The following is a 16778-nucleotide window of genomic DNA, read 5'->3' on the forward strand; positions in this document are numbered from 1 at the left end:
GGGATGGCTTAAAGTTTCCATACGGAACTGTAGAAATGGCTTTCAACTATTAAAATAAGTTGCGATTAATTGATTGGTTGGTATTTGTGTTTTTTGTTAGTTGGGTTGGAATCATTTAACTGTTATAAATTTGATCAAACGTATTTTGTATGCAGTGGCCAATTTTTATTCTAGTTACATTTTCCAAAACAAGGGAATTGATAAGTAGTATTCTAGAGAATTTTTCGCAGTGCAGGGAAAATACCCTACGCAGAACTCATCGGCCTCCTGCGGAGGACTCTCGCAGTCGTACAGTCATTATCCTGGCGGGCAGAAGGGCAAGGCGTGCGTCCTCGAACCTCTCGACCGGCCCTCTCCGCCGCATCTTATGGCTCTTCTACCTGTCAAACCGGTTTGGCCAAAAAGGGCCAATCTCTCCCTCTATCAGTCTTTCGGACGTGTCAAGGCGGCGGCCATCGAAAAAAAATAATCTCTTCGCTGGAACTCTGCATCGGCGCAGTCCTCCGTCTCCGACTCTGAAATATAGTGCGGCACATATAATAATCGATTGGTTTTCGGCCGACTCTCCCTCGTCATCTTGGCTCTTCTTGCTTCTCTTCTTTTTGCGCGTTGCGTACTATGATCACGATCATTAAAGCTGCCGCTGGGGGATCACAGGTAGACGGTGGAAGTATAAGCCAGCGGAAAAGGTGCAACACGCAGCCGCAGTGCAAACGGCCCGAATGCAATCTCCGTGGGCATGTGAGGATGAGGCAGGGCATCCGGGCGGAGGGACAGGCCCACGCAGCCCGATGTTTGGCCCAGCCCAGCGAATTCGATCTGCATACACAGCTACTTGTCTTATCTGCGGGAAGCAGATACAAGCTGCCAGATTAATCTGAATACGCGTATCTGCGAATGGCCAAGTGATGTCTTAACTTCGCATTTCCCCTGAATATTTGATTAGGCCACGTGCAAAACTTAGTTGCTGTAAAGTTAGGGTTAAAACAGCAATTCCGACCCTTGAAGTATATATTTTCGATCCCACCGGTTAATACATATAACCGACAGAAATTAATACTTTACTTTATATTAAAAGTTATTTATCTATCCTTTAGATACTCTTAAATTTAACAACTAAATTTTAATATTTTAAAATTCAATGTATTCCTAAGGCAATGCATTTCAACAACAAAATGCAGTTTCAGATACATCCAGATTGAGTCAGTTGCCAGTTTGCCAACCAAGGGAGGGATAAACAATACAAAAGGCGCCGCCATCAAGTCCAATTGATGCTATCGCCAACTCTGACCAATTTGTGGTCTGCCCGCATCTCTTCCAGATCGCATCCCTCCTTGCTTCTGACCTCGTGCCGGGCGAAAGGGTGTACTATGGTGGTGGCGTTTTGGACACCGGCATGGACGACGTCCTGCTGTGAGAGATTTGTTTCAGTACATAACATAATTTGCCTTTGATAGCGGATCAAACATATGTCTCTTGTGATCACAGAACTGGCCCTCATAATAAATTGGAAATTATTTTCTTATTTAATGAACTTTACTTTGTATACCAAATATACATACTTATTTTCGATGATCCATTGTCCATGAGAACGAGATAAAAACTGCCGTTGGGCCACACATTCCAAATCGCACCCCCTCAATCTAATCTGGGATCTTAAAACCATCTCTGTAAGCCACCATTTCGAGGAAAACAGGCAATTCCAGATCCTGGGGCGTGTCCTACAGCTTCAAGTGGATTCGTATGGGAAGAGGATGCGAGAATTCATAGTGTCCCGTTGGGAATTGACACTTGTCCAGCTCTCGGAACGACTTCCACTTCCCCATGCACATGAGAAGCAGGCCGATGTAAACCGAAACCGGATTGAGAGGTCATGGAGTAATCTCAAGGGTTGTCGTTGTCTCAAGTGCAAAGTTCCGCTGCACTCAAGGAGGTTTCTGGCGAAGTATGCAGATATCCGCACAGCGATCTCAGACCGTTACAGGAAAGGAATCGGTAAACTTAAGAAATGTGTGTTACCAGGAATCGCAAAACGAAGTAGCCGAAGCACTTAGGATCAAAAATATGTTCTTGTCGGTAAAAAAGATCTCATTCGACTGTTCCCTTGAAATACCAATTCCAAAGACTTAGTTTTCCACATATATGTAAAATGTTCCTTTATTGTTTATGTAATTTTAAATGCTATATGTATATATCTAGATATAGTATTTATGTCGTAAGTAAATGTCAGTTATTATTTTGCTTTTGAAAAAGTTCGTTTCCGGCATTACGCACTAAAATCAAATGTCCGATTCGTTTTAGGGGTTCTGTTCGATCTTAAAATTCGTTTACGCTATGACTTTAAAATACTCCCGTTACACAACTCTAGAAACTAGATGCTAATTATTAAAACCCAGACCCAACTATGCTTTTCCTATATGTATATGGCTACGGAAGGGCAGTTCAACTCAAGCAAGTTGGATTCGATATTAGGATTAGGAGTATGCAGTATATATATAATATATATATGTACATGCCGGGCCGATCCAGCTAGCAAGGAAGTGGACTTGTGTGAGTGTATGCTAAAGCATATTTTGATTTGATTTGATACATGCGCGGTTCTAGGTGCTATATGATCTCTATGTAGGTAATATAATGCATATGTGTTTAGTATTGTTTAAACGATTCGTTGACTCTAGTCCCCGTGGATATTGCGTATACCCACAGCTATCTAAGCGGCCCGAGGCACTCCTCCCTGCACCCCACTTTTCCCGATTCCACTCACGATCTAGTGTAGTAGAAAGGTGCCTGGGCCCCTTCGGCGAGCCGAACTCTCCGCCGCTTCGACTCGGTTCGATTTGATGATATATTCATTTTGCATTTCTAATGTGGTACGTGCCTAAGTTCTAAATTATGCTATATACTCTCCCAAAAAAACTCTGTCTGCGTGGGGATTTCCAACAAACATTCCTCGTTGCTCGAACATAATAAACAAAAAACGCGACTCGAAATCAGAAAACCATAAATATAAAAATTATTAAAATACTATAATGTATAATGGGGTTATTATCACAGGTACATTTTAGACTTTTCAAAATGCAAGATTGTAGAAAACATTGTGTCATGGAGGGATCTGCACAGGGACAGGACAACGGAACGGGCAACTGGGGTTTGTTCTGTTGGCCGTGTGCAGCTCCCCAACTCGTCTAAATGCTATGTAAGTAGTTGTGTAGTGTGTCGTTTAGTATGTATATATATATTCACTGGGTCAATGAAGTATATTATCCTCGTTATAGAAAAGCACTAACCATTAAACATTGCAACTGCCGTGTCACTTGTCCCCCAAACTCTACTCAGCTCCCCACAAGTCCGAGTCGGAGGCAAGTGCTCGATTGTGATCGTAGATATGAAAGAGTTTTGCATACAAGTATATCGTAATCAGTATCGTTATTGTATCTCGCTACCAAGCCTATTGACTAGGACCGATTCGAAAGCCCCAAAACATGCTGTACAAATATGTGTACTTTAGTTCTAACTACAAACGTCGTGAGACACCCATTTTTGTGTACTTGCTATGGCCTGATCTGGTTTATCTCCGCTATAAGTTCCTTTGAGTACGTATTTTAATGAAGTTCTGCTGGGACACAGATCCCTGCTATAAGTGGTTACTGTCTCTTCGCGTCTATGAAGCAATATCTATCGTACAGCACTCGCGTCTCTTAAGTACAAAGGTTTTCGTTCTGTGGTGCGTGGATGGGGGAGCACTGTGCCTGTCTATGAGTCTCTACACTGGTAGATGTGATAATGGAAAATTCGTAATTGCTAAAGCTGCACAATGCCCCCATGATTGTGACAAGTGTGGTTTTGTGTATCTGAGGTTAGTACCCTAGATTCCACTACAACATGTTTCCCTACTATCTGAATGCATCTCTTTTCCCCTTCGGGATGTGTTTAATTGCTTGTTTTAGATAGGGTTCCTTAAATGCAATCAAAATAGTTTAGTGACCAGGAGAAGCATGTTGTCGTGGAGTCATGGCCTCAGTTGATGCAGAAACTTTGAGTTCACCCAGTCCCTAGACTGTTTTCCAGTTCGATATGAATGAAGAGTTAGACTAGATGCTATCTTTAATACTAATCCACCCAGTCGGGGAGGCCCAAACACTTCTTCCTTAGGTGCAGTTCTTAGCAGCCATTTGACGGGGCGCCGGCTCGCCCGCCTCGGCGTAAAGACAGGATCCCTCGCTGCAGGAGCAGGTGTCGCCCTCGCGGGAGCTGTTGCAGCAGTCGCTGGTGTACTGGCGCTGTTCATACTCCGCCAGCATGTTCTCGTTCTCGCTCTCCGGGCATGGCTGCACCACCGGAGCTCTTCGGCGGTGGTGAGCACCGCGCTGCTTGCCACTGCCGCCGTGCTCCTCCAGCTGCAGCTGTCGCTGCTTGTGACCCTGACCCGAGGTCCTGGAGTGATCCGAGCACTCGGAGGAGCACTGGTAGATCTGGTGGCTTGAGGAGGTCGGGTGCATCGGGTGGCCGTTGGGATGCACCGGCTGGTACCAGCCCTCGGGAACGGGAACTGGCGGTGGGGGCTGCATGGGCGAGGGCGTGGCCAGGGCATCGCAGCTGTTGCAGGCCCGGCTCTGGGCACATCGCGCTGCATTCAATCCGGCCTGGTACTCACTGGCCGCATGGCGCTGGGTGGCAAATGGCAGGTGGTTGGGCGGTACTGCTCCACCCGGACCCGCGGTGGCAAAGTAGGGCGGCAGCTGTGGCGGATGCTGGTTGGTGGGCGTGATCTGATAGCGGTTCTGGGTGCCGCCAGCCACCGCCGACAGCGGATTGCTGTACACATTCTCCGGGGGACAGGCGACGGCATACTGCGGCGAAACTCCCCAGGCGGAAAAGCCGCCCGAGGAACTGCTGTGTATGGAGGCGTTCAGTATACTGCAATGGAGGGAAGTGTTAACCATATGCTCATTTATTTGATTCTTACTTCATTGAGAAAACGCAGATTTCTTTTCTCAATCGATAATATTAAAGTATTCTCACCTTTGGTTAGTGGAAATGCCTGAGCCTGCGCTCTTGGAGCTCTTCCGCGACGATTCCGGGGATCCCTGTGTATATCCATAGGTCGAAGACGGTGGTGGATGTTCTGGTGGTGGGGGTAGGAACTCAGACCAGTTGATCGGCTCGGCCGGATACTGTAGATAGTTGGATTTTACAAGCGGAACCGCTGAGGTCTGGCCGGCAAATGCATCGGAGTAGGGCGAATGGGTACCCGAGTCTTTGTCGGCACTCAATGATGTCGCCTTGGTGCAGGTCTCACTGGAGGAGGTTCCAATGATCATGGTGGTAGCGTAGGGCGTAGGATTATCGGGGCTCTGCAAGAACATATCTCGTAAGTAAATGTATTGTAATATATCTATCTGAACTCACCTTGCGACAGTTGTAGAAGGTGGTGAGGTTTCGAGTGTCCACTTCGGCGTAGTCCGTTCCCCCATCCGAGTTGTTGTAGTTGGACTGGCTGCTGTTCACATGGGATAGTAGCTTGGACTCACTCAGTCCAGACTCCTTGTCAGTATCTGCTGTTCGCCAGCCACGATTGTGGTCTATCCACAAGCTTTCCTTGCTATTGATGTTCAGTGCGGTAATCTCGTTGTCGCTTACCACTAAAAAGTGAAATAAACAATAAATATTATATACAGGCAACCAAACTATATTTTTAGTAAAGTTACTTGATAACAAAGACTTACCACTTAAGTGTCCCAGTTCCTTGGTCATTTGGTGCTTCCTCTTGAAGTACACCATGGAAATGGCCGCCGAAATTACCAGAACTAGCAGGACTATGCAGACCAGGACCATAAGCCAGGGCCCAGATAGGTAATCAGTGGTCTTTCTGTGAGTGGTAGGATTGATGTCGCCGGTGGGTAAATTGCCATTGTTGTGGTACGTGACATCCTGGCCCTCATGACGGCCATCGTGAGTGCCACTGGGATGGGCTCGTGGCGGATGCACATGATGGGTGGGGTCCATGAAAAGCGATATCTATAGGATTGAACTGTATGAGAGAGTGCCAAATCGAAGAAGTAATAAATCACTCACCGGTTTCGAGTAAGGCCCATCTCCTGCCTTGGTGAACGAGTTCAACCGCACGCTGTACACAGCGCCTGTGGTTAGGTTGTTCAGTAGCACAGATGTGGTGGTGGCGTTAAGGGTCATATTGGCCAGGACCTTCATGGTGTTGCCGGCACTGACCTCGATCTTGTAGCCATACAGATTGCCGTTGTGGTGCTGCGAGGGTGGTGGAGTCCAACGCACCCACCCCGCGGTTTGGTTGTACATGCCAATCTGAATGTTGTCCGGTGGTGCGGAGGGAACTAAAAATGGGAAATATAATTACTGAATACTTAAAATATATCCTCTTATTCTTACCATCTTCATAGGTAAGGGCCGTCTTGGAGTTACTGGGCTGTCCTTCGATGGTCTCGAAGAAGGGAGTAAGGAAGAACTCATACTTGGTAAACTTCTTGAGGTTTCCGACCACAAACGATTCCGCAGAAGCATCCAAAACAGTAATCGAGTGATACTGCGCGGATGGCATACTGACATCCTTATAGTGTATACGAAGGCCCTAGAAAGTGAGGTGACGAATGGTAAAGCTTGCGTTTGGTAACTGCTTATAAATTGATTGGTCTCACCTCTACATATTTTTCATCCGCACTAACATGCAGCATCCATTCCAAACGCACGGCACTGGCATTAATGGATGAGGCATCTAATAGCTCCACGGACTGTATAACAGAAGACTCATGTAAGGGGCATTTATATTTTAGAAACAATATTGACTCACCTTTCCAGTAAGCAAATTTCTAGCTGCTGACAAATCGTTTGCAGAAGCTGCGTCAAAGTCCTCCTCAATGGTTTTAATGACATTCGATAAGCCCGAGGGAACAGAAATACCCTGCGTATTTTCCGCTCGGACTAGGAAGATGTATGAACTTCCCGGTTTCAGATCCGAGATCTTGCATGAAAGTCAGAGGAAATATTAGTCAACAGGAAGTCTAATTACTCATGGCTAATCTTACAGTGACTTGAGTGTCGCCCACTCGATGGGCAGCAACAATCCAACCAGTTTGCAAATTCGGACTAAAGTACTCCACGGTGTATCTGCAAGACAAAATTAAATATAATTATGATCTCATTAAATGGGTGTGCCACCTAAAACTCACCCAATGATTGGACCGACAGCCCCGGTTTTCTCTTGGCTCTTGGCCCAACGAAGACTGATGCTAGTGCGGCTGACGTTCAAAACCTTGGGTGTGCCTGGCGGAGCAGGATAGGTGCTTGGATCGGCTGCCCTGTGAAGGGAAGTAGAGCCACTTTTGTCCACCTAAAAGGGAAGATATTCCTTGGTCAGCAGTTAGTTATGGTTAGGAAATACCATTGAACTCACTGTTAGTGTGGCTGCCCAGGAAGTCTCTCCTCGTTCCCCAGATGCAGTGCAAGTGTATGTTCCGGAGTCACTTAGTTGAAGATCTAAAAGAAAACACATAATATAGGACATCGAAAACCAATGAATTTCCGCCATCTTACCGTCCACTCTTAGCGAACTGCCTTGAATAACACTATAACGATTGCCAGTTTGCACGGGATGTCCGTTGTGGAACCACTTGATACGGGGGCTAGGATTGCCCGTGGCACGGCAGGGCAGAGTAGCCACCGATCCTTTGGGCAGCGTCTGGTTGGCAGGTCCTATTTGGATGATAGGGGGCGGGCGCTCGTCCACCGAGCTGACCTGTAGGAAAACCCGTACCGTGGAGGAGTCCACGACACTGAAAGCGGAGCACACATAGAAGCCTTCGTCCTCCTGCCGCACATCAGTAATCTGCAGGGTGCCGTCGGCAGCCACATGCTGTCTTCCGTGGGAGCTGTTGGGGAACATGAGAGTCGACACTCCTTCCTTGGTCCAGAACACAGAGGGCGGTGGGTTGCCGGAAGCCTCGCAAGGCAGCTGGACCACGCCATTCAGACCCACTTTCTTGTTGCTCGGTCGGTTGGTGAAGTTGGGCGGAGCTTTAATGAAGTGGGGTTCGGATTAAATAGTGATTTCTTGGGTGTGAAGGGAGACCTTACCATGAACAGTGAGCGAAGCTCTGGCGCTGATCTGACCCACATTGTTGTGGGCCTCACAGACGTAGGTGCCCTCATCGCTGGGCGTTATGTTAATTAGCTCCAAACTTTTCTCATCGTGGAGGATGCGAGCCCTCGAAACCGGGATATTGCCGCCCTCCTTTTTCCACAGCAGCTTCGGCGGTGGATCACCGCCCACGGAGCAGTGAAACGTGGCAGTCTGGCCATAGAGCATGACCTGGTCCTTCGGCTCCTTCATGAAGTACGGTTTGACTTGGACAATCAGCTTGGCATAGCTGGATTCGCGGGTGCCCACCAGATTCTGGGCAATGCACTTGTAGTTGCCCTCGTCAATGGGCTCCACGTTGCTGATGAGCAGGTTGCCACCATCCACGATCCGAACCCGGGAGCTGGCGCCAAACGACATGGCTTTCAGGTCGTCTAAGGGAACGCCATTCTGGGAGCAAAAAAGCGGTTTAGTCTGTGGAAATCGACTGATTTCGAAGTCTAGTTTTTGAAACCCACCTTTATCCAAATGAGCGTCGGCTCTGGAATGCCTTTGGGCGGCCCACACTCCAGCAGAGCCGTCTCGCCTTTGGCCACTCGCGTGTCTTTGGGCTCCACGCGAAAATCGTCGCGCAAAACTGGCAGAGAAAAAGGGGGAAAAAAATGAAATCACAAAATAATCAGAGACAAAGCGTGGCGTGTGGGCAGACAAGTTGCAGACTGGAGTGGCGGACTGACTTACCAGCTATCTGGAGCGAGGCATGGCGACTAACGGCCTGGCCCACTCGGTTCTTGGCCACGCACCAGTACTCGCCGCCGTCCTGCTCCTTCTTGCCCTGCATCGTCCTGTAGAAGAAGAGGGCGCCGTCCTTGAACTGGACGCGGTGCGATTTCTTTTCGTTGGTGCTGACGGGCTCGCCATCCTGGAAGCGGGAGGGAAAAGGGGAAGTGAGTTACGATCTGCTAAGGTTTTAAGTAATACACTCAAAGAAACTGGAACTGAGAAAAGTTGTGCCTCGTAAGTGTAAGATAAAAAGCATATCTAATTTCATGCTGTTATGTAATGTATGAGCTGAAATAATAATGCATAATAAGAGAATCTTTTATTTCATTTGAAACGACTTATGTGAAAGAAAACAAAAGAAAGTACCTAAAGTTTAATCTAAAGATATAAAGTTATTTCTTTGCTTATCCCAAAGCCTCCATAGGAAAGATGTCACATATTTTGATTTGACTTGATTTTAGGTAGATACCAGCATGTTTAATGTAAAAGCCATGTTTTTATGGGTTGTGTATAATAATTTGGACTTTTATGTATTAGGTCAATAAATTTGGTTATATATTGAACAGAAATGAGTGGACTCCAGAGAAATCCCGAAGTATGCAGACTGCATTCTTATACAAATAACGTTCCCATTTAAGTTAAGCTAAACGTTTTTCCCCGTGTAATTTTATGGCTATACTTAGGAGTTGGAGTTAGAGGAGCATTATTTTGTGGGTACCTTAAACCACTCGATGGTGGGTTCCGGCTTGCCCTCCACTTTGCAATTAAGTGTGGCGGGCTCATTCTTCTTGACGACCAGGTCCGTGGGATGCTCGATGATGCGCGGCGATTGGTACTGGCCTGCAAAGGGTCAAGGGGATGTGGGGACACGGATTAGCCACTTGGCCTGCGGTTCGGATTGCGCTGAAGCGTTTGAAGCCATACCTCTGACTGCTGGCAGGCCAGTGCAGGCCGCCAGGACGAGGAGCAGCCATGCGGACAGGAGCCGCATCCTGCTGCTCCGGCTGCGCGAGGGGTTAATAGTGGTGCTCGTGCTCCAGGCGATGGCGTGGTTTTCGGGATGCGTGGGATGCATGTGATGGTGGTGCTGTTGCGATGACGACTCTACAGACGACCCGATGCAGCGGGTACCATTTTGGCGCTGTGTTTGGGTCCTAGGATGGATGATATTGATAGGGGGCTTAACGAAATGTGGGCAGCTGTTAGGATGGTTCGTTCGTTAGGCGTGGCCGCACTGTAGCGCCACTGCAGCGGGGCTTTGCGGGGTTTACTTGCTTTTATCTGTCCGAAATTCCGAAATTACTTCTCGCCTGCTCCACTTACGCTTGCATTTCCATGCGATAAGCACTCACACTCCGCCGACACTCGCACTCACACCCACACCCACACGCGTATCTGTGTGTGTCTATGCTGGCTTTCCATTAATTTTATTTCCGTATTTATCTCTCTGTGTGTTTATCTCCCATTCGAAACGCCACCGAGCGAGCCCCGAAAATTTACAATCCAAATTCTGATTTGGAGTTCTGATTTCGCGTTCTCACACTTTTCCTACAACGATTTTTACTTCGTTTTTAGTTTTGGTTTTTGCCTTTTCTTTGCGTTTTATTAATCAGCCGCGCAGTGTAGGTTTTGTTGGTATTTATTCGTCGATTGCTCGCTTTTCGGGGTTGTTTTCTCCGCCAGCTCTCCTCGCGCACATTTTCCACATTTCCCGAACGAAATTTCTTTTTGGTAAAATTACAAGAACAAGAACCCACTGGCACCACTCCCTCTCGCTCGCACCCGCACTCGCTCCCTCTCCCTCTCGCTCGCACCGCCTGCCGTTCCTGGGACTTCCCCCCGTTCCGCTTGTTGTTGTATCTATAACAGAGCGTTGTATCTATAACTCCTTGTAATATTTGCGTTACATCCGCAGCAGCTGCACCTTCCAACGATCGAAAACTTGGCCCCTCACACACTAGGCTCGCGGTTTTGTCCCCGTTTCGCAGGGACTTCACTTACTTTAACTTGGCCGCAGCAGATTTACTATTTTCTGCGTTTTTGATGCGATTCTCGGCGCAGTGAAAACTCACAATTGGACGTGGGTCGTGTCTGTGGAAATCTGAGAGCGCGACGCTCGGAATCGGGATTAATGGTCGGTGCAGGGCGCAGCGGAACGGGCGGGAGAGTGGAACGGCCGAGCGACCCGATAAGGAATACTGAAAAATACCAAAACACCCCCCTTTGCGGTGATATGGCAACGCTCGGCGGAGTCTCTGTTTAAACTTAACATTCTTCGCGGCCGTTACATTTTCAAAGAAAACCATTTTCCACATTCATTATTATTAAGTTGTTCTTATTTATTGGTAGTTTAAAATGTATAATATATAAAAATATAAATTAGTCTTATTACTAACAACAAAATTACTTAGATGAAGACATTTTATTGCATTGAATTGTTATTTGGAGCTACAATTCCTTCCGAATTACCACTCCTTATACTATCTCACTCCCTATAAAGACCATAGGCCTTATTCTCACTTTCTTAAACTAAAACTACACGGCAAAAATAATGGAAAAGTAAAATAGTTACTGTTTACTATTTGTAGATACTTAAATGAACTGCAGGAAAGATAAATTTAATAAAAACATCTTAAATTGGATGATTAAATTTGAAATTATTTGAATATAGGTTGAAAGGTTCATATATATAAAATAACACTTTATTGGTTAAGCAAGTTGTATGTAAAGTTTAAAATATGTAACCATAATGGTTAAATTGTTAAATATTTAAATTAAATGTAAAAACGATACCTACAAAACATATTAGAATGGCTGACTAAATATAAAAATATTTAAATATTTTTGCAATTAAATCAAAGTTTGAAATGTATAACCATTACGGTTAAACTGAATATTTTCATAGTTTTTAGGAAGAATGATATTAAATAAATCGATAAATCAGGCCTGATGAACATTTATTTAAAGCATTAAAGACCTATTCCACTCTGCCCCTGGCCAGAGTCCTGGAGCGCACAGCATTGGAAAAATTGGCATCGAAGGCGGGCACTCGATTTCGACCCGGATGAAAGTGGAAAGTGGCCGCAGTGGGCGCTGGTGGGCGGCGGCCAGTGGGCAGGGCGCTTTTCACCTGCTTCGGCTGCAGCTGGAGGCGCGCCACCCGGTCCACGGACATGCTCTTGGGCCGCCGGGCCAGATAATTGTGGACGTGGCTGTTGGAGCCGTGGGCGATGTTCAAATTGACCAGGTACTCCTGCAGCTGCGCCTTCAGCTGAGCGTTCTCCGCCTCGAGGCGGCGCTTCTGCTGCTTCAGGCAGGCCACGTCCACGGCCACGTTGTTGACCCGCCGCCAGAAGGTCTCCATTTGGGGCACCACGGCGACCTCGTCCTGAAAAATAGTATTATTAAACCTCACTGAAAAAAGTTCCATGAACTTGCTGACCCACTTTAAGAAGATCTGTGGCTGGATCAGGGACGGCTCCATTGTCGTGAGCCTCTATCTCGCGTATCTCGATAATCTCGCGGGATATTTCCGGCAGCTGAAACATCCTCTCCCGCTGCGTTTCCATCTTGGCGCAGACCGCCGAGAGCTGGACCAAAGTCTCGCCCTTATTAACGGTCTCCTGCAGGGACTCCAGGGCATTGTAGCTCTCCACGGACATGAGCTTGAACGCCTGGTGATCCCGGGACACCTCCTGCTCCACGCAGGTGCGCAGCTCCCTTAGGCGCTCCGTCAGCTGCTGCTTGATGGCCTGCCGCTGCTCCAGTTGCCCCTGCTGCTTCACATAGAACTCCTCGGAGACCAGACGCAGGTTGGCCAGTTGGTCCACCAGGTGCTCGATTTCGTGGGTCTGCTGGCTGATCTGGAAGGCGGCCTCCTCATCCCGCTGCTTGAGGTCCACGTACTCCGCGTAGAAACCCTCGATGTGCTGGCAGTAGCCGGCCAGGACAGCCTGGTACTCCTGCCACAGCTTCTCCAGCTTGGCCTCACCCCTGGAGGTAATCTGCTCCAGCTGCAGTTGCATCTGGAAATGGGGAAAATATTATTTGAATATTTAATTTTAACTAAGAAAAATTATTTTACATGTGCTGTTTGTTATTTACCATTTTTAACGTGCCATCTGAACCTTATTGGAATTCAACTTAGGAAGCAGAACTTTAATGTTTAAGAATTTAAAAGGCTTTATAATTAAAAGCATCCAGATTCTAGTAAAAATAAAACTTCTTAATAGGCACTTAAAGCCCAATCAAAATGCTATTCTATTTTTGGTTCGATGCTTGAAGTTTCTTTACAAATCTATACAAAACACCATACCTTTTGAAAAGCCCAAAGGTCGGTTAACGACACTTTTTGCAAAATGTCACGCAATTTAAAAAGGAAGATTGATATGCGACTTTGATTGTCAGTCATTCTGTGATTCGGCGTGTCACTGTGCTGATCTATAAATATAGTGGTATTAACTGCTCCCCCATTCAGTTGCCGAGATGCGCCTGTTCGTGGTGCTGCTGATTTGCCTGGGCTGCTGCTCCTGCTCCATTAGCGGGCTCAAGTGCCGGTCCCAGGAGGGACTGGGCGAGGCGGAGCTCAAGAGGACCATTCGCAGATGCATGCATCGGCAGGACGACAACGAGGATCGAGGACGGGATATGCAGGGCAGACAAGGAAGCACCGGCTATGGATTCGATTACGATAGGGATGAAGACGAGGATCGGGACAGGGATCGCAACCAAGGCAGCAGGGACATCTACGGAAACCGCAGGCAAAGGGCTCTGAGGCAGTCGGACAGCAGGAACAACACAGGCAGCGACGGAGGTCAGTGTGTGGCCCAGTGCTTTTTCGAGGAGATGAATATGGTACGTTGACCTCGAATCAGATTCCTTCTCCTTCTATCACTTGGCATAAATCACAAGCACAGAAAAAAGTTAATGGGATATGACGAACATTTTTATGAAATTCAATATCCTTTCTAGTCTTGCTTTTGGCTCTCATTTTCTGAAAGTTTAGAATACTGATTTATCGCTCTTTCTCCGAGTAGCTTAAGGCTTTATTTCGCCCTTTTCTCCCTCCTTCGATTTAAAAGATTTTTCTAAATAAGAAGAAGCAATAAATTGGACCTGGGAATTCGCACTTAATCCTTATAATTTTGTTCACTGTATACCATTATTCCATTTAACCCTCCTCACCAACAGGTGGACGGCAATGGGATGCCCGACCGGCGCAAGGTGGGCTATCTGCTGACCAAGGACATGCGGGATCGGGAGCTTCGCAACTTCTGCACGGACACCGTGCAGCAGTGCTTCCGGTACCTGGAGAGCAGCGGAAAGGCCCGCCTCAACAAGTGCGCGGTGTCCCGGGAACTGGTGAAATGCATGTCGGAGTACGCGAAGGCCCAATGCGAGGACTGGCAGGAGCACGGCAACATGCTCTTCAACTAGGAGGAAACTCACCCCACTCTTCAGGTCTTCGCAGCGGTCCAAGAAGCGCTCGTGGTTGTCCCTTATCCCGCCATCGGTGTTCTCCTCCAGCTGGTAGAAGACGCACTCCAGTTGCTGCTGCTTCTGGGCATGCATCTCCTTGAATCCTGCGGAGTCCTGCTCCCACTGGCTCAGCACCGCCTGCTTGTCGTCCTCGTAGATCGTGCGGAAGAACTCGATGCGGCTTCTATGGGTGTCTAGGGTAGATAAGTGGGGAAACAGGGTTAGAAACAGATAGTTTTTAAGGTTTTCGGGTTATTATATTTTTATAATGTTATACAACAATATTCCAATACTGTACACACAAATATTTAATTATTTTTCATTTTAATAGATCTCGAAGTTCTTCACAAATATTTGTAATAAAAATAAATTTGCGGAGTCTAATAGCTTTGAGGTCAACTGAGTTATGGGGACAAACATTTAAAATGTGTTTGGCTTGACAGGAGCTTCAAGCTGTATCTATTACTATATTTTTACAGGTATGACGAACCTACCAACAATTGTGGTAATGTTTTCCATATGCGACTGCTGCAGATTGGCGTACATATCCTCGGTGGATTCTATGTGAGCAATGAGGCGGTGGATAACCTGGTCCTTGCGTTTCAGGGCCTCCTGGAAAAAGGACTCCACATCGACAATCTCGCGGCGCAACTCTTGGATTTTCACCTGGCGCAAAATGCTGCGCCATTCCTGGTTGATTTTTGCCATGTTCAAGCGTCCAAAAGCATCCTCCCTTTTCAGTTTGTTCTATTAAAAGGAAACAGCCTTACAGAGTGCGTATTTTTGAAATTCTGGGAATTTACCTTCATGTACATGGAAATAAGCTGCATTTTCCGCCGTCTCGTCTCCTCCTCCATGTCGGCCCTCATTTGCAAATACCGGGCACGCTCCTCCTCGGACATTTTGGCCAATTTATTGCCTTTTCCTTTACCCTTTTTGCCCATGGTTTCGGTGTTTTATTTTGCCCAAAAATCTTCTAAAAAGCTTATCGAATTTCAAAGGCCAATCGCCGACTAATTAAGCGAGCAAGAGCCGCGCCTCGGAAAATAAATAACAAATTGATTGCCGGCGTTGCCATGACAAGATTCACTAGCCCACCCACTACTCCGCATTGTTTCGCCCACCGTCGCCAGGTTTGTTGCCATAATAATGGATGCGAATTAAATTAATGCGGAACATTGCAAAATGCCATTAGGGCTGTCCATCAAAGGGGAACCATTTGACATATAAAACAGGGGAAAAGCGAGTCTAAATCGAGTAAAAAGCTGTCATCATGCTGAGAGCTGTCTTCGTGATTTGTGTGATTCTGCCACAGCTCTTGGTGTGTTTTTATTACCACATTGTTAACAATTTGTAATTACATGCAAGTAATTTATTTACTTGTATTCCGTTAATAGAAATTTTTTAAAATGTAATACTTAAGATGGGATATCTCTACACTTAAATGGATTTGATCAATTTTTTAGAATGGACTCTTGGCCATCCGGATTCACTGCCGCCACACGGAGAGTATACACGAGGAGAACATTCACCACTGCTGCAAACATCCAGATGGTCACAATGACGTCACGGAAATGTGTGCCAAGAAGACCAACTTCCGTCTGCCGAATCCCGACGAGGAGGCCATTGAGGACGTGACGGTGGACCAGGCGATGGTCGGAACCTGCTGGGCCAAGTGTGTCTTCGATCACTACAATCTGATGGAGAATAACACCCTGGACATGGTCAAGGTGCGTTCCTATTACAAACGTTACCATACATCGGATCCGGAATACGAAACAGAAATGCTGAATGCCTACGAGAGATGCCACTCAAAATGTGAGTTTAGTTTTGTGTCAAGATGATTACAACGTAGTTATTTATTGTCCTTTTTAGCTGAGGATGCCACCGAACAGTTTCTATCGCTCCCGATCGTGAGGGCTTTTGCCACTGCCAAGTTCTGCAAACCAACCTCCAGTATTATCATGTCCTGCGTCATCTACAACTTCTTTCATAACTGTCCAAGGAGTCGATGGTCGAACACCACTGAGTGCGCGGAAACTTTGGCCTTTGCCAAGAAGTGCAAGGATGTGCTGACAACAATGTAAAAATAAATATTTTAAAATTACATTTTAATAAATCAATATCAACATGAATGCTTCAAATTGTTCAACGATTTTAATTCACATATCTTATTGCTGTTTTGTACTCCTGATATAATCAAGCGACGTCTTAGCTCAAATGTTGAGATGGAAAAATATGTTTTTACCAGAGCTTCCGAAAAATGTACCCATTTTTCATGTTGTCAGAGAAAGAAATATATACTTTAGTCAAGCTTACGCGGAATTTCCAATGAATTTAATTTCTATTTGCCGGGGTGGAGCAGGTATTTTTATCAGAAAATCGCAACTAAGCTATCCGGTTTTTA

General features: G+C 46.5%; 4 protein-coding genes across 4 annotated transcripts; 2 read left to right on the forward strand and 2 right to left on the reverse strand.

Moving 5' to 3' along the window:
* Positions 1-2130: 2130 nt before the first annotated feature.
* Positions 2131-10993, reverse strand: LOC108026813 (roundabout homolog 2). The gene is made up of 18 exons (XM_017097978.3): positions 10895-10993; positions 9818-10047; positions 9612-9733; positions 8852-9032; positions 8629-8747; positions 8107-8560; positions 7567-8046; positions 7427-7509; positions 7203-7363; positions 7059-7140; positions 6824-6994; positions 6672-6764; positions 6406-6604; positions 6076-6350; positions 5727-6018; positions 5410-5642; positions 5023-5354; positions 2131-4917 (listed from the first exon to the last, which is right to left on the reverse strand). Exons 2-18 carry the CDS (start codon positions 9966-9968, stop codon positions 4149-4151), a joined length of 4197 nt encoding a protein of 1398 aa, XP_016953467.1. The 5' UTR covers positions 9969-10047; positions 10895-10993; the 3' UTR covers positions 2131-4148.
* An 877-nt stretch (positions 10994-11870) lies between these two features.
* LOC108026561 (dynein regulatory complex subunit 2) lies at positions 11871-15315 on the reverse strand. The gene is made up of 5 exons (XM_017097511.2): positions 15175-15315; positions 14866-15118; positions 14342-14565; positions 12340-12918; positions 11871-12281 (listed from the first exon to the last, which is right to left on the reverse strand). The coding sequence occupies exons 1-5, from the start codon at positions 15313-15315 to the stop codon at positions 11871-11873; spliced, it is 1608 nt and encodes a 535-aa protein (XP_016953000.1).
* Positions 13379-14367, forward strand: LOC108026562 (odorant-binding protein 59a). Its single transcript, XM_017097512.3, has 2 exons — positions 13379-13747; positions 14084-14367. Exons 1-2 carry the CDS (start codon positions 13379-13381, stop codon positions 14327-14329), a joined length of 615 nt encoding a protein of 204 aa, XP_016953001.1. The 3' UTR covers positions 14330-14367.
* A 296-nt stretch (positions 15316-15611) lies between the features above and the next one.
* LOC108026599 (uncharacterized) lies at positions 15612-16484 on the forward strand. Its single transcript, XM_017097570.3, has 3 exons — positions 15612-15692; positions 15838-16189; positions 16247-16484. Exons 1-3 carry the CDS (start codon positions 15645-15647, stop codon positions 16456-16458), a joined length of 612 nt encoding a protein of 203 aa, XP_016953059.1. The 5' UTR covers positions 15612-15644; the 3' UTR covers positions 16459-16484.
* Positions 16485-16778: the final 294 nt, after the last annotated feature.

The sequence above is a fragment of the Drosophila biarmipes genome, chromosome 2R (assembly GCF_025231255.1).
Source record: "Drosophila biarmipes strain raj3 chromosome 2R, RU_DBia_V1.1, whole genome shotgun sequence".
Classification (NCBI taxonomy): domain Eukaryota; kingdom Metazoa; phylum Arthropoda; class Insecta; order Diptera; family Drosophilidae; genus Drosophila; species Drosophila biarmipes.

What these genes read in the sequence shown, in the direction of transcription:
- LOC108026561 (XM_017097511.2), bottom strand. Translation starts at nt 15,315, where the DNA reads ATGGGCAAAAAGGGTAAAGGAAAAGGCAATAAATTGGCCAAAATGTCC. An exon ending in TTATTTCCATGTACATGAAG is followed by an intron (nt 15,119 to 15,174) that starts GTAAATTCCCAG and finishes TCCTTTTAATAG; the next exon opens with AACAAACTGAAAAGGGAGGA. An exon ending in GCGAAGACCTGAAGAGTGGG is followed by an intron (nt 12,919 to 14,341) that starts GTGAGTTTCCTC and finishes CCCCATTTCCAG; the next exon opens with ATGCAACTGCAGCTGGAGCA.
- LOC108026813 (XM_017097978.3), bottom strand. Translation starts at nt 9,968, where the DNA reads ATGCATCCCACGCATCCCGAAAACCACGCCATCGCCTGGAGCACGAGC. An exon ending in TGGGCGACACTCAAGTCACT is followed by an intron (nt 6,995 to 7,058) that starts GTAAGATTAGCC and finishes CTTTCATGCAAG; the next exon opens with ATCTCGGATCTGAAACCGGG. An exon ending in CCTTCTACAACTGTCGCAAG is followed by an intron (nt 5,355 to 5,409) that starts GTGAGTTCAGAT and finishes ATGTTCTTGCAG; the next exon opens with AGCCCCGATAATCCTACGCC.
- LOC108026599 (XM_017097570.3), top strand. Translation starts at nt 15,645, where the DNA reads ATGCTGAGAGCTGTCTTCGTGATTTGTGTGATTCTGCCACAGCTCTTG. An exon ending in TGATTCTGCCACAGCTCTTG is followed by an intron (nt 15,693 to 15,837) that starts GTGTGTTTTTAT and finishes TCAATTTTTTAG; the next exon opens with AATGGACTCTTGGCCATCCG. An exon ending in CGAGAGATGCCACTCAAAAT is followed by an intron (nt 16,190 to 16,246) that starts GTGAGTTTAGTT and finishes TGTCCTTTTTAG; the next exon opens with CTGAGGATGCCACCGAACAG.
- LOC108026562 (XM_017097512.3), top strand. Translation starts at nt 13,379, where the DNA reads ATGCGCCTGTTCGTGGTGCTGCTGATTTGCCTGGGCTGCTGCTCCTGC. An exon ending in TTTTCGAGGAGATGAATATG is followed by an intron (nt 13,748 to 14,083) that starts GTACGTTGACCT and finishes CCTCACCAACAG; the next exon opens with GTGGACGGCAATGGGATGCC.